The sequence below is a fragment of the Alnus glutinosa genome, chromosome 10, assembly GCF_958979055.1.
Source record: "Alnus glutinosa chromosome 10, dhAlnGlut1.1, whole genome shotgun sequence".
Lineage (NCBI taxonomy): Eukaryota > Viridiplantae > Streptophyta > Magnoliopsida > Fagales > Betulaceae > Alnus > Alnus glutinosa.
The window spans coordinates 11,196,286-11,219,555 of NC_084895.1; the positions used below are offsets into that span (position 1 = coordinate 11,196,286).

The 23,270-nt window shown below is 38.7% G+C and overlaps 2 protein-coding genes across 3 annotated transcripts; one reads left to right on the forward strand and one right to left on the reverse strand.

The window, feature by feature from the left end:
- Positions 1–903: 903 nt before the first annotated feature.
- LOC133880451 (uncharacterized) lies at positions 904–4,630 on the reverse strand. 2 transcript variants are annotated; one of them, XM_062319399.1, is made up of 5 exons: positions 4,465–4,630; positions 4,079–4,202; positions 2,382–2,626; positions 1,476–1,647; positions 904–1,183 (listed from the first exon to the last, which is right to left on the reverse strand). In XM_062319399.1, the coding sequence occupies exons 1-5, from the start codon at positions 4,578–4,580 to the stop codon at positions 983–985; spliced, it is 858 nt and encodes a 285-aa protein (XP_062175383.1). In that variant the 5' UTR covers positions 4,581–4,630; the 3' UTR covers positions 904–982. The 2 variants fall into 2 exon arrangements, with proteins under 2 accessions (XP_062175383.1, XP_062175382.1); XM_062319398.1 differs by having other exon boundaries at positions 4,079–4,211; positions 4,465–4,625.
- Positions 4,631–9,143: 4,513 nt separating this feature from the next.
- On the forward strand, positions 9,144–22,629 carry LOC133879906 (uncharacterized). Its single transcript, XM_062318721.1, has 2 exons — positions 9,144–10,007; positions 22,144–22,629. Exons 1-2 carry the CDS (start codon positions 9,464–9,466, stop codon positions 22,404–22,406), a joined length of 807 nt encoding a protein of 268 aa, XP_062174705.1. The 5' UTR covers positions 9,144–9,463; the 3' UTR covers positions 22,407–22,629.
- The last annotated feature ends 641 nt before the right edge of the window (positions 22,630–23,270 follow it).

Here is a 23,270-nt window from a genome sequence, read left to right on the forward strand (position 1 = left end):
ATAAACACTTGTTTAAGCAATATATATATATATATATATATATATATATATATAAAGCGCTCGACTAACCAACTGACATTTAATCGACTTCACCGAGTTAACGGACTTAACTAAAATAGTCAAAATTTATTCATGTCGGTATAAAGCCGGTTAATTAACTGACTTAACTAACTTTTTCAATTCGGTAGACAAAAATATTTCTACTGTCACTGATTTAATCGATACCCAGCCCTACTTGCGGGTCGTTTGAGTGCGAGTAGGTACGCCTATAAGGTAAAATTTTTTATTGAGATGCATGCAGTGATGCTAGTAAATTTTACATTCTACGCTGCATTTATCTTTTGAAACCTTACAGCATCCAAACATTATATGGGAAGCAATCCTAACATGTAGCCTTGAGACACAAAAAGAGGGTATCTGACTATCAATGTTTATTAACTAAATGATTGAATTTGCCATTTCTTATTAGTTTAAGTTCCCGTGTTGAGGAGAGTGAACCTACAAGTGAAGAAAAGTAGTAAAGTATTAATAAATAATTATATTTATCAATTTTTTTTATTAGCTTAAACTTTTAAGATAAATAATGATTTAGCACTTAGAATGACAATACACATTTAAACTGCCACATCTGATAGAATGAGCTCCGCTGATAATGCAAGCGGAGCAGCATTCCGTGAGAGAAGGTACACAAACCCTTAGAAATCAATTGTATAAAGCATCTCTTACCAATTAAACTCTTAACATAAAAGTGATTTGCAACAAGGGCACCTACCTCTTGTTGGTAGGTGTGAGAAAGCTTGTCAAAAAAGAGGACTGATCCATGCACAACAAGGTGGTACACAAGTTGTGCACCCTCTTGTTGTGCAAGAGGCTTTTCTCGTCAAATTAATTTGTTTCACACAATTGATGGGAAAGCCTGTTTGAACACTAAAATTACAATGTCAATGACTTTCCAATAACCATGTCTTCTGCTTCAACAATATTAGGTATTATTTTTATCAGTATTTATGTCATAAACTTTTGGATGCAAGACTGAAATAAGTTCTTCTACAGTTAGTGAGACAAAATCTACATTTGGAAGATGAAGAGCCATATGATATTCCTCTTCATTAAACTCGATCCTATTTAATGTCCTCTTATAACTCTCAGTGGCTGATCTTGGGTGTCCTCTTGCAATTGATACCTGTAAATCCATTAAAAGCTGTTATCCATGGCAAACATAAAATGATCAAGTGAATTTAAAACCATAAAAAAATTACTCCTTTTTCATAATAAAATTACTATGTGTGTGAATGTGATGAACAATTAGTTTGCATGTCTGCCTTTCCTGTCATAATGTACAAATACTGCAATATTACACCAAACTAAAGATATAATTATGACACCTCCCCAAACAGGACTACATACTACTACGAAATTTCAAGAGCCAAGACTTCAATGAAGGATACAAAATTAAAATAGGATGAGGAACTAACCAAATGTCTTTTTCCCATCTCAGAAAGCCAAAATGCCCACTCCTTCATATCCTCCCCATTAATTTTAACAGAGATGCTGCTCCAGCTAGTGTTATGAAACTCCACTTTGTCCAACCCATAGGCCAGTCCACTCCCTGTGGCTTTGACATATGCTTCTTTCAGAGACCAATATCTGCAAAAAGTATAAACTGCAAATTGATATTCTAATTGACCAGAGGCTCAAATCTTTGCACCCCTATATTTCTGCTTGCTTAACAGCCATAAACGTTATTGGGCGAGAAGCTAACGATAGTTTACTAATATGCAATCGAAAGAATAATCAAAATTGCTCTTTTGGAAGAACAAGCCACTTTTCGTGTGTTGGGGGCAAGATGTATTTGTAGCCACTGCCTTGTGAAGAGAGCTACAAGTGCATTGTATTTGCTAGGTTCCTAACCGGTTCCTTCTTTAAGGTTCATCTTCGTCTTCCTGATTATGAACAGGTTCAATAACCCAAAAGCAACTACCCAATGTTGTACTGGCAAAGCAGGTGGTTGTAGCTAGATACCATCTTAACTTCAGCATTTTAGTGGCTGCTCTCATGGTAGCCGAAAAACAAGAAAACATAAAAGTAGCTACGTAGGAATCATTTAGCGTTGGAGGCTTGTAAGTTCTTAATCTTTTCTTTGCTTTTTCATCTGTTTTCTCCACAGCAGAATGGACAATAGATATAAGCTTATCAAAATTTTGAATTTAATAGCATTTTACAAGATGGGGTGAAAGCGTAATGGTGGTGGATATTGACAGTAAAATCAAGAAAAATATTTCGAGTGATCAATTGCTAAAAATATATATTTCATTCCCCCCGCATTCAAGTTGATCTAATGGTTTTCTGTTAAGAACTCTACAACTAAAGTACAACCATACCTGTAAAACTCGACCAAAATATCATCACAAGAGCCAGCATTCACTATATTATCCCATTCCAAATTTGAAAAGTATGATGAGAAGTTTTGAATGAATCCTAGAACTGTCTCCTTCTGGGGAATCACACAAGAGACAATATCCAACCCTACAAGGCACAAAGGTTCAGATGCAATGGCCACATAGTCACCATGATGGGATACATTGAAATTAAAATTGGGAAATTCGCAGCCAACAATATCATATTCCTGGAAAAAAAAAAAACAAAAGGACAGTGAACGTAGTATAGTAAATATAATTATGGTGCTGGAGATTCAAGAAATGTGCCTGAGAAAAAGAAAGAAGTAATGATATTGATCAACTCTCACAAACACACATGTGGAATTGAGGATGAAAATATGGGGAAAAAGAATAGCACTACTATCATTTTAGAAAGCTCTCGTTATTTAGAATGTAAAACCTCTTTTAAAGCTAAAGAAATCAATATCCAGAACTTTTATCACATATTGAAGTAAATTAATATTCCAACAATGAAACATGCCCAAAAGACGAAGGGATTACAAAGGCTAGTAAGACAACCGAATGTACCAGTTTGGCAGTTTTTAAACCCTAGGTAGCCATTGATAACAATCCAAACCACAGGCACTAGAAATGGATTTAACCCATTAATATAATAATACATGATCACTTTGTTACATGCTTCCAGATACTATACTCGATAGTTTTCGCTAATACAATAAAATTAGTGATTCTCAAGACTGTCAAGGAAGGGGGAGTGGGGGTTCAGAAAGAGAATTTATTGGCCTACTAAACACATTTGCATGAACAACCTTGATTGAGAACCTTTATAGAGCATATGCCATGTGCTAGTGTACGCTCCAACAAAGCCTAATTCTATCTCCACATGCTTCAGCACAAACCACGAATGCAAAGCGAGAGAAGAGAGAGAGAGAGGCACATGCATGTACTCTTAAGTGTAAAAACTAAATCCATTACCATAAGAAAAAATTAAAAACTAACTATAATGGCACCCCATTTAATTTCCATGTTGCTACAGAACCATCTCCTGCCTAATAATTACATAGCCAACACATGACCAGAGGATACAAAGATGCACAAAAGAAATTGCATGATGTATAGAGTCATCCCAACTAGCAACCATCTCCAGTCAAGATACCCAGAAACCCATCTCCATCCATAAGTATCATATGTTTGAGGGCAACGTTTAATATGGAGACCTACTTTCTTATCCCTAAATCATACAAGTCATAGAATACCTTAATACGAGCTATTGAGAAACCAAAAACCAACTGCATGATTTTAACATAGGGTTTTCAATATGGAGACCTACTTTCTTATCCCTAAATCATACTTCGATTGACTACCGAATTTGCAACCAAAGCTAATTAAATTTTCCAAATATTTTTGTCTTTCACCATATTCTAAGAGATGTTTCACTTTTCTGAATGTTTCCATTTCTTTTTCCTTGGAATGGCCTGATGCCTTTAACAATAAGAAGCAAAAAAATTTCATTAAATATGTAAGTCGGTTTGACTTGAAATTATATTTGAATTTGAACTTAGCCACATAATCACCAAGAAACACATATACACACAGGTATTATATGCAAGCACCCCCTAATTTTGGCCATAATTAAAACTAAAAGAAAAACACATAAAAATGGTTAACTTTGGTTATACCAGATATGGCTTGCCCTCCACCGTGCGTTTTATGGTGATTTCATCAAATGGGATTCCCAACACTTGATGGACAAGAGCATATTGAAGCAATCGGCTCACAAGTGCCCGTTTTCTGTCCTCCATTCTAAAAAATCTACCAATGTGAAGGCACATTTACAGGTCATCGAATCTTACACAACAAATCTACAAATTTGACATTATTGAAACAGCCTAGGATCATAAAATTTTAAAATTTCTCAGTAACCAAACAGAGCTTTTATGCAAAATTCTGAAACAGGCATCATAATATTCACTAAAACTTTTTTAGTTTTGTGGTTTTCTTGTTATTTCGTTTCTCGGCAAGCAAACAGAGAGTGAAGGAGAGAAAAGAGGAAAGGTTAGCTGACCTGGCGATGGAGGAGTGTTCATGTTGAGGGAGGAGAAGGATGGCAGAGGAGAACTCATGGGGAGATGGGTCCCACTTTGATATGTCTACCACCCATCTCTCTACTCCCTTCTCCATAAATAACTGTTACCAAGTACCAACCGACAAAGCCCTCAAAAAGGTTGTGTTAGAAGCTGCTGGCCGTGCTACACAAGAGTTCAAATACTTTGGTGGAGGCGGTGGAGCTAATATCTAAATCTTATAGTTATATGTTTAATGTAGGTCTCAGCTATATATATATACACATAAATGCTGAAAAAATAATATTTTCTTTTTTCTTTAAAAATTTAATGGATAAATGAGGAGCAATAAGCTCTTACATCATCTATATATATGTGTGTGTGTGTTTGTTATGACTTATGATAATTGATAATATTATGGATTAATCATCTAGTGCATGTGAAATACCTTTATTAACCCTTATTCCTCCCATCACATGACAATATTCATCCCCAGAAAGAAGGTAAAAAAAAAAGTGATCGGTGTACAATAACATTATACAATTTGTGTACAACACAAGACACATACGTGAGACTCATATGAGTAGGATCACACAACAACATTGTACAACATAAGACACATGGGGCGGAACCCATTACATGTGTCTTGTGTTGTGCACAAGTTGTACAATATTGTGCAAGAATATTTTATCGGTAAAAAAAGTTGAAGTTGTCCCTTATGAAATGATAAAATTATAATCTTTGCACAACTATCGCATAACCCCAAAATAAATTAGGTGATATTTATATATGAAACCCACGTACATAGATCCTACCCAATATATTTTGATTGTGAAATAATTATATAATATAAATTGTGCATGTATCTTTTTCCCAGAAAGAGAAATGATCCCTACACTCATTTCTCACAACAATCCCACAACAAGCTGACGTGACTGGTAATATTTTATTATTTTTTTGGTTTTGTTTTGTTTTCTTTTTGTAAAAAAATAATAAAATATTACTAGCCACGTCAGCTTGTTGTGAGAAATGAGTGTAGGGATCATTTCTCTTTCAATTTTTTTTTTAATCATCAACTATATGAATTGTTATGCATAAATTGTGCAAATATCATTACACATTTCAATAGTATTTTAGTTGGATGGAATATTTGGATATTTTTTAAAATGACTTTTGGCTTGCCACTTCTCTTGCATCTTTGCATGCCCGTATAAACCAAGTTGTTTTGCCGTGGAACAGAGTGAAGCGACGAAAATACCAAACATCAAAAATTTGGGTTTAAAATCCCTAGGTTGCATCCCATTGGTTAAAAATTTCACAGAATATATGTGGTAGTTTTCACCATCGCATATAAAGTCATTTCATATTGCAATGATATCTTGTTTACATATGATTTTTTTTTTTTTTTTTTAAGAGAAGATCAATTTTCATTAATCAAGAGACAAGGGTACAAATTCAACCACCATAAAGGTGAACATAAGAACCACCATAAAGGTGTATACTCAAACTGAGCCAACAAACTGACTCAGACTATTACAAACAGAATACTACAAATAAAACTTAGCCAACCAAAATGATGCCTCTGCGGTGACATAAAAACTACTAGAGAACAGGGAGTCGGTCACACATTTTGGCTTAAAAGCAAAGACTAAGTTAATAAGCACAAAGCAAACTGCCAATACAACCAAACTTAAACAGGAAAACCCAAAAACAGAAACTGCCATCCAGGAGGATCGCCACCGGAGGCGGCGCGTGGGGCCCATGCGTCACCGCAAGAAGACCCCAGACAGCGGCCGTTCACCAAAAACCTCTGATCTCCACCATACACGGCCAAAACAAACGGTTCGTGGTCATCACGCGCCACACAGACCAGAACCCAACAAACGCGTGATAACCACGCGCCGGCCACCGGGACTAAACACGGCCGTGGAAAGCGGCAGCAGCACCAGAATGCGACGACGAACAAGCCTGGAGGGCGCGTGTCCAACAGAAGACGACAGAAAATCGCAGATTTGACCTCCAAGCGTGTGAAAACTCAGCCACGATCTCCGCCGTCGGCACGCACGGGACGACCGCTCCTCTCCGGCACCTTCTCCAGTGGGTTCACCTGCCAAAACAAACTAAAAACAACACAAAACAACAAGAAAAAAAAAACGAAACCGTCATAGTCCAAAAGGACTATGAGGATGATAACCACCGACGGAACGAGTCCGTGGGGACTAGAGAAAGGAAAGGGGGGTGGGAGAAAAGAATCGGGGCAACGGATGGAGGAGGGGAAAAAGGAATCGGGAAGGGGGAGGGGGCTAGGGGTGTGCAAAACCCACCCGTACCCGCGAACCCGCCCCGCCCCGCACCAACCCGCCCCGTCAATAACGGATATAAGACATTTCTAAAAAAGTGCGAATCCTAAATATGCCAACCCGTGATTTATGGGGCGGGTTGCGATATTAAATTTTTTCTCACCCGCACACCCGCCCCACCCCGCAATCCCTTTATATTCGTACCATCAAATTTTCCCCAAAAAAATTATAAGAATCATGATTAGGGGTGTGCCTTTGATTTCATCAAATTTTCTCCAAAAAAATTATAAGACTCACGAATTGCCCAGATTGTGTACCTTTGATTTCATTCAATTCTGCACTTTCCATTTCATCTCTATTCTTATTCCATTTTTATATACACTTTTATCTCTACATTCTCACATACACATACTCATTCAATCTACAATCACATAAAAGAATAAAAAAGTTATTTACAGTTAGGTTTGTTGGTAATTCTAGTTCTTTCTTCTTGTTATTGTTTGCTGGTGAAGTTGATTCAATAGGGATTTTCAAATTTTGAATTGGGTTAACAAGATTGTGAATTATTTTTTGGGTTTTGGGCACATAAAAAAAATAAAAAAAAATACCCGAACCCGCATGAACCCGTCTCAATCCGCACTACCCAAGGCCCAGCGGGTTGACCATTCACTATGCGAGTTGCGGATCTTGATTTTTAAATCCGTTCACTGCGGGGCGGGTTGTGGAAAATATGCAAATTCGGCCCAATCCGGTCCGCGCCCACCCCTAGAGGGGGCTAGGGTTTCGGTGAGGGGTGATGGGATCCCTACCTCCACACCAGCCTCCAGTTGTGAGCCTGTTGGTTGTTAATTTGAATTGACTCTTCCTCTATCTTTTTTGTTTACATATGATTAAAGATAGAGATGGTGTCTTTATCTAATTTTTATTTAAAAGTTAACAGAAATCTATGTCATTAGCCTTAAAATATTGTCACGTGTCCCTATGTCTAATTAAAAATTAAAAAATATTAAAAATATAAAAAAATATAAAAACATTTAAAAAAATACATTTTGAAAAGCAACAATTAAGGGTGGCCCCATAGCCAGTCTAGGGTTTGCCGAACCACCCTCATGGCCCATGGGATTCGGCCACCCCACAAGGCTAAAAAAAAAAAATAATCGTTTTAGGGTTTGGACCTTAGGGGTGGTTTCAACCACTTCCATTTTTGCTCTTTGGAAGTGGCTAAACCACGCTCAAAGGCCTGAGATGGTTTAGTCACCCCCAGACCAGCTATAACGGTGGCTAAGCCACCCCTAATATTTTTTTTTTAATTTTTTTAATATTTTTAGTTTTTTAATTGTTTTATTATTTTATTTTATTTTTAATGGGACATAGGATAAGTGTTAGTTTCTTAATAGTGCTGACGTGAACTTCCGTCAAATTATGGACGGAAGTACTATCTCAGTCTTTAACCATAAACGATGTACCCTATGCAATACGAAATGAAGCATAAAGGGCAAAAAAATAAAATCTTTAAATCACATGGGGCAAAAAAGTGTTTAACCCAAGAAAATTTGATCTCCTTTTCCATTCCCGACTAGTCTCCAATTTTTTTTTTTATTTTATTATTATTATTTTTTTATCATTTTAAAAGTCTCATCAATTTTAAAAAAAATTAAAGAAAACATGAATTCTCCTTATAACTTTGCTTGCTTCGGTGTAGATTGCACTTGGGATGATTTTAGAGAAAATAAAGAGTTAGTGTGTGCTAGGAGACGGGGTCAACTTTTTGGAAGTAGCTCGAGTTTTGATCAAATTAGGGTCAAGTTCAAATTGTGTCTAAGCATAAACATAAGATTATAGGTTAATGTGTTTTCAAAAAAGTATCTCATTGCCTGCGATTTGAATGAGCACTTTTTTGATTTTTGTGTTTTTAAATCGCAATTTTTTAAAAACGCAATTTTCAAACTGTTTATTTTTTATGATTTGGTTTAAAATCGCATTTTTTTTTCTCTACGAAATTGCAATCCCAAACACACCCTTAATCTCATGTCGGGTTCACAGGTCTTGTAAAAAATATCAACCTTTCTATCGCGTATCAGGTTTGAATCGTGTTAAGGCATGAGTATAAGACTATATAAATAAACTATAAACCGGCTCAGCTCAGTTAATTAAATGGATCAGATCCATCAATTATAACCTCCTAATTTTGGTATTGAGTTCGTGTCCAATTTGTTGGTCCTGTAAAAAATTGTCAACCCTAAGTTAAATATGAGATTTTTTTTTAAATTGACTTTAAAATTTATGATTTGATCCAAAATTTAATAGGGAGGTATTCAAAATTTAATTGTGATTTTTAATCCCATTTGGCATTGTGGGAGTGCTATTGGGTGGAAAGTGATTGGAAACTCTGTTGCACAAGTGGGTCGCAAATGTTGTATACCTTTCGGAGTCTTTAATGTGACACAGCTTCTTATTCTCTCTTGTTCAGCTTCTTTGCTTGATTAGGAGGACCACTCTCAAACGCCCGTCCCTGACACTTCGCTAATTGCAGAAAAGTTTTTAGTTTAGTGATTGTTGTTCTAATACTATAGTTTCTGGTTATAAATTGGTTTTTGGGTCTTTTAATCTGAAAGTTCTATGATTTGTAGGAACCCATTTGAATTGCGGATTTGAAGTTGTTGTTTTGGTTCCAATATTGTATAGCTTGAGCAAAGAAAAGATGGGGTTGGGTATTTCAGTTTTGATAGGATTTAAGGCAGCTGTTATGTTCCTCTTCTTTGCATACCTTAGAAGCTTTGGTTTCACATTGTTATCAATGCCATTCTTGTATACCTCTTTGATATCTTTGTTAATTTCTATTGCTTCACATCCTTCTATCAATCTTCCCATGTTCTTGGGCAAGAACTCAGATGGGAGCTTCCCCATTTGGTCCATAATTATGTTCAGCCCTTATTTGAACTTCGTTCGAGGTTTCTCAGCATTGCGGAGATTGGGAAGTGGGGAAGCCCCTTATAATGAAATTTGCGAGGGATTGTATGTTGGCGGATGGCCTTCTTCGCCGGATAAATTGCCGTCCGGTAACCCTGCTGTCGTCGATTGTACTTGTGAATTGCCAAGAAGGCTGGAATTCTCGGGCCATGCCTATTTGTGTATCCCAACTTGGGATACGAGGAGTCCTCAGCCGGCTGAGATCGAGTCAGCTGTTCAGTGGGCTTGTCGAAAGAGAGCTCAGAACAGGCCTGTGTTCATCCACTGTGCATATGGTATGTTACTCAATTCTGAAACCATTTAATTAATTTCACTTGGAAGTAGTACTGCTTCTGCTTTTTGTAATGCATATTACAGATTGTTGGTGTAAGTGAGAGTAGAGATGTTTCTAAGCATGAGTCTTCCTGTTGGTGGGTTTTCCACACGTAATTACATTAGTAAGAAAACTTGTATGTTTTTGGCAATGACCTGATTACTCAAATCAATATGGTTGACTTACAACCTAAATACTTGATCACATGGAATACCTTCTATCTCAGTAATCACAGAATGATGTTTTATTATTTTTTTCATGGAGGGTCAACTATTAATCATAGTTCCGTCATGCTTTCTGTAATTGCGTCAAAGACAACTCTGTGCATTTCCCTTTTCCTTGTAGCAATTGCGGGTTGAATCCCATCAGCCCCTTAGTGGGTGTTGCCATCTGTCCATGAAACCTGAGGTTTGTCTTAATAGTAGTTTTTTTTTTCCTTGCTTTTGCCACATGCTAGAGACGTGTTACAAAAGCATCTCTTTTTCTTCCATTTTTTTTTTTTCCTTAAGGAATTAAATGGCATTTTCATTTCTTTTTTATTCGTAGCGGGTTGAAATTCTGCCACATTTCAGAGAGAACTTTATTATCCTCTTAGTTTTATTTTGGATTCAAACTCTTAACTTTTAACATTCTCTCATAGTCGTCGATCAGAACATAAAATTGTTATAAGAAAATTATGGCGATATATACGTCAATAAGGTAAATGAAGTGATCAGTGAGGTGTGTAGTACTTTTCGAAGATCTATACTGATAGGTGTACTTCAGTGTTAAGTAGGTTTATGTTGGTGATAGTGTTATGTAGCTGTAAATATGAGAGATGACCATGCTCGATGGTCTACGATGATGGATTTAGTTGTCATTTGAAATGAATAATTATGACTAATATTGCTGACTTAAATCAGTGGTGGTTATAGTTGTGTTGTTACATATAATTGTAATTGCTAATGATATGCAAGGAAGAGAATTAGCTTATAGTATGTCCCAAATTTAAAAATATATAGCAATGTCCCTTATGATTCGTTTAATATACTTACAATATTATTTTGTTTTCAAAAGTAATAAAAAAACATGGTCCTGCAGAAATTTTTTAGCTATTAGCATGAGAAATCACATCTTACTAACAGATAGTCAATCAAAATTTAATAGAAGTGTAACAGAAAATGAACTATGCATTGCATCAGTTACATGCTAGTCAAATTTCAAATTGAAATCTTGCTAGTGTGTTTGTTTTTAAGTTTCCTACCTTTTGCTTTCCTGGAAATACTACGCAAATAGTTGCTTTTTAAGGCTAGATAATATAGCATCCAATCTTGTCTTCTGAAATGAAATTGTTGGATACAATTCATGTTAGTTTTGTGCATTCCTCATACATGATTACTTTGCACACGTGCTTATACATGAAAATAGTGAGCATACTGACTTAGGGAAATGATCCCTGCACAACAAGGTTGTGTGCAACCTTGTTGTGCGGGGAACTTTCGCCACTGACTTTTATGTCCTTTGCATATGCAAATGACTTCAGTCTTTACTTTAATGCCAGGGTTTGAAGTTGTTCCCTAAGACAATTAACAAACCAAGAGGGAGCATAATTCTCATTATTTCTTTTTGTAGTTCTTTTTTGCTTCCCTCTTCTAAAGGTGTATAATCTAATAAAGATGTTTATATTTAAATTTCAGTTACCCTGTTTCTTGTGGGTGCAACTCTTTACTGTTTTTTTTTTTTTTTGATAAGTAAGAAAAGATTTATTAAAAAAGTGTAAAGGCGCCCCTAGGTACACAAGAAGTATATGCCAGAAACATCCAAAGCTAACCCGAAACAACCAACAAAATCAACAGAAAAAACCCCAAAACCCAAGAAAGTACAACCAAACAACCACAAAGGAGCCCAAAACGAGTTACAAGAAAAAACTAAACGCCCGAGAGACAACCCACAACCCACCAAAGCAACAACGAACCCTACAAAACGTGGGTCTATCCTTTCCTATGCCTGGAGGAAGCTAACCAGTCGCCATAATTAATGGAACTTTGCAGATTCGGAAGCTCCTTCTTGCCTTTTGACTTTTGGTGTGCTAACATTTTCTCTCTCATATAGATGCAAAAACTCTCTCTCTCTCTCTGTCTCTCTCTCTTTACTTTTTAGAGAGAGAAGCTCTCCACCCTTTTTTCATAATCCTCTGCTTCCCCCCTCTTTCTCCTCCTTCTATGGCTGTTCCAGGGGAGGAGGGAAGAGCTTTGTCCCTTCCCCTCTTCCCTTCTCCCTTCCTCTTCTCTTCTTTCCTCACGTCTTCTTCTCTTTCCCTCTGCCTCTCTAGGTTCTTAGGGTTTATCTATTTCTTGGGTGTAATTCTCGGTGGTTGGGTCTTCTCCGGCTTGTTCCGGTCTCTTCCATCGACACCGTTTCCGTGGTTGGCCGCTACGCTGTTGTGTGTGGGTTTTGGTTCTTTTGCATCATGGGTTGTAGATCTACTGTGTTTGGGTCCTCCTACTAGTGCATGTGCTTCACTGGTGGTTTTGCCGTCATGGTCTGGCTTACCTCGTTATTGGCGCTGCTATGGGTGGACGCCACCCGCCATCCCGGTGCACGTGGCCAAGGGAGTTTTTTGAAGTTTGGGAGTTAGATTTACGGTATTGGGGATCTTTTCGCCACGTACGCACCCCTCTGGCGGCTTTTCTAGCAGATTCCGCGATGTCCAACAGTTTTTTCGGCTGGTTTAGCGTCGCACCGGCGACAGTAGCGCCATGCTTCGGTGCGTGTGACGTCATGCACCACCGACTGTAGTTTTTTTTTTTGTTTTTTTTTTTTTTCTTGGTTGTAGCTGTGGCTTTTCTTTTGTATTTGGGGTTTGATTTGTATTTTGAGTTTGCTTTTCAGATGTAATTTGGGCTTTTTTTATATTTTTGGGTTTGTTTTTCTGTTGGGATTGGGTGCTTTTGGGCAGATTTGGGTGAATATTGGGGGGCTTTTTTGGTTTTTTGGGCTTTGGGTTTCTTGCAGTTTTTGGTGTTGTGGGTGTTGCATGCAGGTTTTAGGGTTGGTCCTTATGGGTTTGTTTGGGTTTTTCTTTTTATGGGTTAGCTTTGGCTGTTTTTGTGTATACTCCGGTGTACTTAGGGGCGTCTTACGCTTATATATAAAGTTTTCTTAGTTATCAAAAAAAAGACTCTTCCTCCATGACGTCTCGAATAGCCAAGGCCTCATCCTCAAAACCACCATCTAAAGCCCAATCCAAGGGCAAGCCATCCCAAAACCCATCGTCTTCCTCCCAAGCCACAATCTCCCTGTTATGATCAAAATTGATAGGCCAATTGCGAGAAAGGGAAAAACCATTTCCTAAAGATGAATAAAGAGTGAGACAACCTCTTGGGGGGGATGAAGGTCCAACCATGCCGACCTTGGTGACCTTCTGCGGCGATGTGGGATTAACTGGCACCTTCGGGCGAGGGTTGAGAAATCCCTTCCTAAGACCCTTCTTCATTGGTGGCTTTGCGGCCTTCTTCACTGGCGGCTCAACAGCAGTAACCTTCTTAACATAGCAGCCAACAGTCATCTTCGCGGCTTCTAGAGAATCAGAAAATAGCTCCTTATTCCACTTCATAGATTGCCCTTCCCTTAGCACCTTCTCCCTCCTGTAGTAACATTGAAAAGGCTTAGAAACCACAATGAGGAGTGGAGAACGTAGCTTCTCAGCCAACACAGCCGCTCCAGTGAGAGACAGAGGAGCAAACTTAGGTTGAGGAATCTGAAGCGGCCTCAGAGGAGAGACCTTAAACACAGGATCCAGAGGACGAGTTGGAGAAGGAGCCGTCAGAAAAGCAAGCTCCGATGTCGGGGAAGGGGGAAACCCAAATTTTTTAGAGGCTGGAGAAGCTAACGATGCCAGACCCGCTCCCTCTATGGCTACCAGCGCATCACCCACCAAATACCCAGGAGGAGACTGAACCAAAAGCATCCCAAAAGACCACTTCGGCGTTGTCTCTGGTAGGGATTTGGACGGATGGGCAACTTTAGGTTTCGGCCAAAAACAAGCCACGCGGAAACCTGAATGTTTACAACCCATCCCCGACCCGGAAAACCAGTCCAGAAGTTTTCTTACAGCCCGGCCCAAGGTCACATAAAACTTGGAACCCAGCTTATTCCACGTACGCTTCTCGAATATTTGGATTTTGAATTTTCAAAATTCAAATTCGAACGCAAGATAACCTTCTTACCCTTCGGACGAAAATGCCGGTCTTTGCCCAACAACTCTAGAGGCGGGGACTCCAACGAGAAGCAATCCACCACCGATCTTGGTTCAACCTCTGCGTGCCTCACCATCAGAAGAAGGTCAAGAGCACACTGCTCCTCCGGCGATGCCCTCTACCCTGAATGACGACCCCCCACGATGGGCTCCTTCTTCACAGCTAAGACCGAACTAGACCTCAGCACCTCCACAAAGGAGGGCCCCTTCCAAAGAGGAGCTAAACTTGGCCTAACCTCTTCTTCCTTCCCAACTGTCTTGACCGACGCAAGCGAGGACCTAGACTCGCAACCTGTTTTGACAGAGAGATAATCTTTGGCCTTTCTCAGCTTGTTTGAGAATTTGAGCCAACCCTACCCTCTACACCCCTCAGGGATCGCGATAAACCCTTTCCGGCCATCCATCCCGAATGCTACTGCCTCTAAGAAACGGCCCGCTTGGTTGCCACCTCTCTGAGTAATCAATATTTTCAACCCTTCCCTAAAGGATTTGATGAAATCTTGATCTTCCAGATGACCCAAGAGAATCTCCAACGTCGATGCAAGCTACTTAGAGCATTGAGAACTGATGATGATCTCCTTGGAGAAACTTTTTTCTTTTCTCCCCCACCCTCAGCATTGACGCCCCATCCAGCATCGAGAAGACAAAAATCCTCGATTCCACGATAAAACTTTTCTCCATCTCAACACACACCCAACACTCAATCGGCCACCTCAGAAGAACACATTGTCGCCGGAAGAGAGAAACACAAAAACAGAAACCACCGGTTGAGCCCCTATGCGCGATACAAACAAGACCCAAAAACAGAAACCACCGATTTCTACTTGTTTATAGAAATCAGGGGTATTTTGGTTTTTCCATACTTTTCCCAGCAGCTGGTTAGTTGGGCTTGGTTATGTATGAGGTCTATGTAAAGCATGGATTAATCTTTCCAGAAGTCCATAAATTAAGAATGGATAGAGGCCTACTATGTAAGTCATGTATTGAATATTTGCAATGACATATATGGAAAACACTGCTCCTGGTTGGACTTGTGATGCATCTTTCTCTTGGGTGTGAATAGTGATGCTCAAGAACTCAGTGGGATGCTAGTTGACTTCATTTTTTCTTTCTATTTTCCTTTCTTTTTACTTGCTGTTTGCTGTGTTTCATCCCCTTACTCAGACTTTTCCTGCCCTAAACATTAATATCCCAGCCCCAAATACAACTTACAAACCTAATATGCACAATCTGTATCAGATCTGTCAGTATCTTCTAAACCAGCCCCAAAATTCTTAGTTATTAGGTACTGAACTATAAGATTCTGCACCATAATTGGTGCTAGAAAATTGTCTGCAATGATATTTTCACATGATGGAGATTTCTACATTAGTGGATTTGCTTGGGAAGAGGTTAAGGGTCTTAAAGAAGAAATTCTTCTACGAGATCTTCAGGATGATTTTCGTGATCGACTGAATACTCTGAACAAGGTGATTTGTTTTTAATTGATTATGCAAGGAAATGTAAGGAAGTATTTATCAAATTTTGGAGTGGTAGAGAGTGATCATATGACTATCACTATATTCAAGAGTGGGCCAAAATTTGAAATTAAAAAAAAGAGATATCTCATGTGTTTTGAGAAAATTTGAAGATGCTATTGAAAAATGGCTATCCGGTTTGAGATATTGATAACATTAATTTTTTGATGAATAATAAATTTTATTGAAGAAAAAGGAAATTCCTTGTGGATGAAGAGTTTACAAGAAAACAAGAGCACCAAAGAACTGATTGCTAGAGAAACAAGAGCACCAAGAACTAGTTGCTGTTATAATCTAGAAAACAAATCAAATCTACCAAATTCCTTGAAGAGAAGTTAGGAACATGAGCTAGGGCTCAATCCAGAAGAGATCTCATGAAGGAGGATTTAAGAAGAAGCACATTGAACTCACTACTCTCAAAAAGCCGACGGTTTCTTTCTCTCCAAATGCTCCACATTAAGAGGGCGAGAATAACTTTCCAAATAGCTTCTCTAGGATGTCCATGCCCAAGGAATTTCCAACAATGGAGAAGTTGGGGGATGTTTTCCGGTATGACCCAAGAGACCCAAAAGCTGTTAAGCACTAAGTGTCAAATATCCACAGAAAACTCACAATGGAAGAGAAGATGATTAATAGTTTCCTCATATTTCTTACAAATGCAACATCGATTAATCAGTTAAAACCCGGCCTTCTAAGATTGTCCACCATAAGAATTCTACGCAAAGCTGTGGCCCATAAGAAGAAAGCAATGTATGGAGGGGCCTTCATCTTCCATATGCTTTTCCAGGGGAATGAACGAGGCTCTTCACTACTAGGAGAAGTTAACATAATGTAGTAGCTTTTTACTGTGAAACCATGCCAACTCGAAGGAGTCCATACCATGCTATCTATAGCTCCGGGAAGTGGGTTCATAGAGTATAAAAGAGATAAAAGAATCCAGAGATTCAATTTCCCAATCATAAACATCTCGAATGAAATTAAGATTCCAAAGGGTGTGTGGATTGGAGTGATCCATGTACTCTAAAACCAAGGCTTCCTTGTTACGAGCTAAGGAAAAGAATTTAGGAAAAGATCACTTTAGAGCACTATCACCACAACAAATATCATGCCAGAAACGAATGTGAAGGCCATCCCCAACCTTATAGGAAATATAATTGGAAAAAGCTCCCCAATTTTTCTTAACAAACCTCCAGAGACTAACCCCATAAGAACCTTGCACTTCCTCAGAGCACCACCCCCCTCTCTGGATCCCATACTTCGAAGCAATTACATGCCTCCATAAATATTCTTGTTCATTCCTAAACCTCAAAAGCCATTTACCGAGCAGGTTTTTGTTAGATAGAGTAAGGTTTTTGAAACCTAAACCCCCTCTCGCAATTGGGGAGCAAAAAGTCTTCCAATTTACCAAATGTAGTTTGTGTTCCCCGCCTGGATTGTCTCACAGAAAATCTCTCTGAAAATGCTCAAGTCTTTTGGCTATGCCAACTAGTAGGGGGAAGAGAGATAGAAAATAAGTGGGAATTACTTGAAAGCGTACTCTTGATGAGAGTAAGGCGTTCTCCCTTAGACAAGTAAATCTTGTTTCAACTCGCCTGCCTTTTTTTTCATTTTCTCAACCACCTTATCCCAAATGGCTTTAGATTTGAAGGGAGCACCAAGAGGAAGACCCAAGTAACACAATGGAAGGGAAGAGATATTACAACCAAGAATATTCGCCAGCTCAATGTATGGGACCTCCCCCATTGTGACTAACTCGGGTTTTTGAAGATTAACCTTTAACCTCAAGATGGCCTCAAAGCACAGAAGAATGTGGTCCAAATTATGAATTTGATCCACATCAGCATCACACATAATAAGAGTATCATCTGCGAACAACAGATGTGAAATCTCCAAGGGGGAGTTGTTGAAATTGTCAACTCGGAAGCTAGTTCATAAGATTAATGAAGAAAGTAGATTTTCAAGCCCAAAGAGAAGGTTGAATTGCCAAAACTGCATGCAAGATGGCCTTAACAGCAAGACTAGCCAGTAGAAAAGCCTAAACAAAGAGCTAAACTGCCCCAAAAGGAAGTTGAAAATCTAGAAAAAGGATGCTTGCCAATGCCATTCCCACCTACACCATGGCCCGATTCCTTCTTCCAAAGACACTCTGTCAAGAAATTGATTCAGCCCTTAGAAAGTTCTGGTGGGGGTTTCCTCAAACCAGAAGACACAACTTGACCCTCCATGTTTGGAACAACATTTGCACTCTCAAATCTATTGGAGGGCTCAGCCTTAAAACCATACGACTCTCCTTGCAAAATTGGGCTGGAAGATGATGAACAATCAATCTTTGCTGTGGGTTTTTTTTTTTTTTTAAGTAAAATTTTTTTATAAAAAGCGTAAGGCGGCCCTAAGTATACCGGAAGTATACATAGGAACAACCAAAGCTAACCTACAAAAAGAAAAACCAAACAAACCCACAAGGAACAACCCTAAAACCCAAGAAGCCCCCATCAAACACCCAAACCTGCCCCGCAAGCACCCCAACCCAACAAAACCCTCAAAACCCAGAAGAAAACCCGATCAACCCACCCAGCCCTACACCATGTGCGCCTTGCCTAATCACCTGACGAATGATGCTTTTCTTAATGTTCCAATCAACCTTGGGCTTCTTGGCTTTGGAAAGGAACTCTAAAGAAATGACTAGTAGTAGAAAAAGGTGCTTGTTGGGCTATTTCAAATGAGCAAAAATCAGTATCTGGTCTTTCCCTTGGATCCATTCTCTTCCTAGTTTCAGACTAAATCCTAACCCCAACCTTTTGAACCCTCCATTCAAGTAGCTGATATGATAAATCCCTCTCACTGATCCTGGAATACTGCTATGTTGCATCTCCTTTTTTGTCCCATCACTGTCCAGCAAATTCAAAACATTCATCTAGCACAGAACAACTCAATTGATCGATAGATCTGGGCTCCCTCCCCTCTGGCCAATTTTCAGTTAAATCAACCCAGGAAGTGGTTATCCAAACTCAACCCACCAGCCCCCCCTTTAGATCCTCAAGAATGGAACTGTCTGTGGAGTTTAAAACTCCAATGCAGACTAAAGCACTTACTCTGGAAAATAGATTGGAACTCTCGGCCTGTGAGATCAAACACTGGCAGATTCATTCAATCTAGAGATCTGGAAGCTTGGAATTGCCCTATTTGCATAGGACCTCCATAATCCATACAACACATTTTTCTGGATTGCCCCTTTGCAAGAAATATTTGGAGAAGCTCTAAATGGCCTTTGGACCCTTCTGTGTTTAGGAACCAGTCCATTGAATTGTGGATCAAGGCCATTTTAAGACCTCATAGCATGCTTGCCATCCCCAGAAGGGATATGCATTAGTTTCAAATCATGGCAGCAGTCACCATGGATCATATTTGGTTTGCAAGAAATCAATTTATCCATAAAGCAGTCAAGTCAGAGGTCCCCACTATGAAGCAGATAACTCTTGGCTTGGGCACATCTTTTGGCCTTGCAGAACTCTACTCCATAAGCTTCAATCTTGTTGTTGCAGCAGCAGTCCTTAGTGACTCTGAAAGCAACATCATCTCAGCAACCACTTGCCACCTTCCTCTGGTGGAAGCCAATGCAGGGGAGGCTCATGCTGCCCTGCTGGCAGTAAAGTGAGCTGCCTAGATCTTTTCACCTGTCATTGCAAATATTCACTAACAGCTCCTCCTTCAAAGTCGGACAGCTTCGAAGATCTCTGGGAGTGCAAATACTCGAGCACATCAGGTTGCTAAGTGGGCCGCTTTCCACCTTATGTTTGGAAGCATTCCTAGTTTTTCTCCCATTCTCTCTTCCATCAAGATCAAGACTAGGAAAGACCCCCTTGTGTAACTTTCCCTTTCCCTTGTAGCTCAGGAATTTTTTTTATTAAAACAGATTGTTGGAAAGGTAGGACACCAAGAAGAGCAAGTAGTTGAACCTAAACAATAAGCTCAAGAGTTGGACCAAATACGCAATACAGCCCAAAGAGCAGGAACAACAAGCAAAGAGCCTAATCAGCAACTCAAAATGCCTAGACAACTTGTAGGTGTGCCAGAATGGCAACCTGAATGGTATAGAGGAAACTCTCGACAAAAAGGAAGCTATTGAATTGATTGACAGGGAGGACATCAAGTGCGAAGGCAAGGGAACCAGGTCAAACAGTCTGTTGGAGGAAAGGAAATTGAAAGTTCAGCTGTGTCAAATACACCTCAACAATATTCAAGAAATGTCCTTGAAGAGGATAAAGTTGAAGTAAAGGAATACACTTTGTGGAGTAAAGAATTGAAAGATCCAGGTTCCTCTCCTGTTGTTACTACAAAGAGTTCCCTAGAAGAATTGAAAAAAGCAAATTTTGATAGTTCTACATGCGGCATCAAGTTAAGGCCGCACAACCTATATTGATGGTTCCCATTATTGATTTGATTCCTGAAAAATTTGACACTCAGATTGGAAAGGATACTCTGGTATCATTGTGGTTGCTACTAAAAAAGGAGAGAGGAAATTCAGGCTGAAGCCTTTTATCCTATGTCAAGGATACAATTTAAGAAATGGAAATTTTATTAATTGAATACTTTAAAACTCAAGGACAAATTTTCTGCAGCCAGGGAAGAATGATGCAGGCAGCAATAAGATGGTTTTATTTTAACTGAGTTTGATTTAATTTTAGAAGTCAGGAGTTTTGGTCTTTCTGTGTTGTTCCCAGCAGCTGTTTAGTTGGGCTTCATTATGGAAGGTCTATATAAGACATCATTAATGTTTTCAGAAGTCAGTGAGAAATAGGGTAGCTTTAGACCTATGTAAGTCATTTACTGATCTTTTCATGGGGCAATGAAAGATACGGAGAACACAACTGCTTGTTTAATGCATCATGCATCTTCTCGTAGGGGTGATGCTGAATAACCTTAGTTTGATGGTAGGTTGATCTTCGTCTTTCCCAATATTATTTTCTTTCTACTTGCTGTTTGCTTTGTTCCAGCTCTTTTACTCGGATTCTTCCAGCCCTAAATTCTAAAATCACATCCCAAACACGACCTATGGACCTAATCTGTACCGATATGGATAAGATCCATCAGTATCCTCTAAATCAACTCCAAAATTCGTAGATTGGTAGTTGTTAGGTGCTAAACTATAGGATCCTGCATCATGTGCTCCACTGTTGTTGTCGCTTCCAATGAAATCATTATGAACTAAAATCTTTGAATGCGTGTGTAGTTTCCGTTATAGATGGAGTTTGATGCCCCTTTATTTCATTTTTATTTCTTTGAATCAGATTAGTTAACTTTGGCAAGGAGTGGATATCTGGAGCAGAGAAATAAGAAAATGGATGTTTCTACTGCTGGTGTTTGTCTTAGTGGTTGATTGGACGTTTGTGTTGGGCATGATTTAATCTCTTGATGAAGCGAGAGTGATGTCCGAAAATATTATTTAGAAGTATATCAGCCGACATGTCATATTTAGATGCAAAATAGTGGGAAATGTTGGCTAAATGTTTCTTACATTTATATCGATTGGCATATATATATTTATTTATTTTATCTTCTTTCTTTGTAGGGAGCCTTTTGAGTCCCTCCTCCCCCCAAACACCGAGCACACACAGACACACACACTCCTTGCATGTCCAGGGCTTTTGGCCTTTTTAAAATTCCACAGGAGAAATTTAGTGCAGATTGTGGAAGAGTTCATTACTCGGATGTCCTTTGAGAAATCAGTATCAATGGTCCAATTGAATCAATTTGTGCATGAAATTAAAATTCACAAGTAAATTCTTTACCAAGAATGCCTCTCAGCTTAGATAGAGGGTAAAGGTGCAGAGGCGGGGCGTCCCAAAAATTAAAAAATAACTAATATATGTGGAATGAAGACCACCTCTTGAGCCTTAACTGAAGTGGTAAAGGGTGAATAGGTTGGCATGGGTCTCAGGTTCTCTCATAAAATTTCTAGCATTCTGACAGTAGTAGAACAGATTTGATGGCACAGGATTTCATTTTTATGTTGCCTGCCCAGTCATGGTTGCAATACATTATACATATCTATGACTTTTATAAGCACTAGGTTTCTAGCAAGGAGCTATATAACCATTTTGCTTAATGAAGAATAAAGGCATATTACAAATTTACTACTAGGACTAGTTGAACCTATATCCGAAGAATTTCTACATAAACTATGAAAAAGGTTTTCATTATAGCTTTGAGATGAATTGACATAAGAATTATTAATTTGTTGATCAGATCTGCTGCTATTCCTTTGTGTATTTATTTTCTGGCCTAATCTTGTTTTATGCGTTCAAGTAGCAAGGTGTGCACTTGACTTTTTCTTTCTCTTTTAGGTCATGGAAGAAGTGTCGCTGTCATGTGTGCGCTATTAGTGGCTCTAGGTGTGGTGGAAGATTGGAAAACTGCCGAGAGGCTAATCCGAGAAAGACGCCCTTATATTCGGATGAATGCCCTCCATCGCAAGGCCCTAAAAGAATGGTCAAAAGATAGGCTATCTTCTCCTATGAAGAGCAGAGAAATGGATATAAGTTCAGTAATTCTGCCTGACTCTTCTGGTAGCTTGCGATTAGGTAGGACTGCGAAGACAAATGAATGACACGCTCTCCCTACATCGCGTTAACTATTATTTCTTATTCCACACATCCGTCGTTTGCATACGAATTAGTTTCATTTTCTTGTCGGTTTTAATTTGATTGTGTTAGGAAAATTTAAATTTTAATAATGTCTTGGCTAACCAACTTGTAGATTTGAGAAGAATCTGTTCTTTTCTAAATGTTCAATATTATTACTTATGGGTGGCTCTACTATCCATCTGAACATGCTCATGGGTGGAGGTTATTCTTTAGGTGCTCTTAATATACATGAATGAGGCTTTTTTTAGTTGCCACGATTGAAGTTCACAAGAGATAAACCATGTCCCAAATGATGAGAATAAACTTTTCATTTTTGTTCTCCCTTTGAACACCTACTCCCCTTTCTCTCACCTACTCCTTCGTCCCCATTTGAAACCCTAGAATAATTTCCCCTAAATTTTCTCTTCTTTTGCTTAATTAATACAATCTCGCCCCCTTATGTTTTTTGGTCCTATAGTTATGATAAAAAAAAAATAAAAAAATAAAAAAGAAGAAAAAAAGGGTAAACTTGTGTTTTCAATGTGTTAGAGCATTCACCGCAATCGACACCTTATATTTTTCTATTCTTTAAGAAAGTTAGCTTTTCCATTCCTTTATTATATTTATAAAAAATGTTCTCTTTCCTCTCGCAGTTCTCATGCTTCTTCGTTTTTTTCTATTTTTTCTTCGCAACATCTTGATAATATATTAAGGAGAAACCTGCAAAGCATCTTGATAATATCTACGCAAGATCTTTCTCTACCATATATCTGCGCAGCATCTTGATAATATTCACCAAACAAATTAGAAATGGCTCTATTGATGCATTAAATTATGATAGTTTTATA

Coding starts and splice junctions, on each gene's coding strand:
- LOC133880451 (XM_062319398.1), bottom strand. CDS start 4,580: ATGGAGAAGGGAGTAGAGAGATGGGTGGTAGACATATCAAAGTGGGAC. Junction 4,212..4,464: donor GAACACTCCTCCATCGCCAG/GTCAGCTAACCT, acceptor TCACATTGGTAG/ATTTTTTAGAATGGAGGACA. Junction 1,648..2,381: donor ATTTTGGTCGAGTTTTACAG/GTATGGTTGTAC, acceptor TACTTTTTGCAG/ATATTGGTCTCTGAAAGAAG.
- LOC133879906 (XM_062318721.1), top strand. CDS start 9,464: ATGGGGTTGGGTATTTCAGTTTTGATAGGATTTAAGGCAGCTGTTATG. Junction 10,008..22,143: donor GTTCATCCACTGTGCATATG/GTATGTTACTCA, acceptor TTTCTCTTTTAG/GTCATGGAAGAAGTGTCGCT.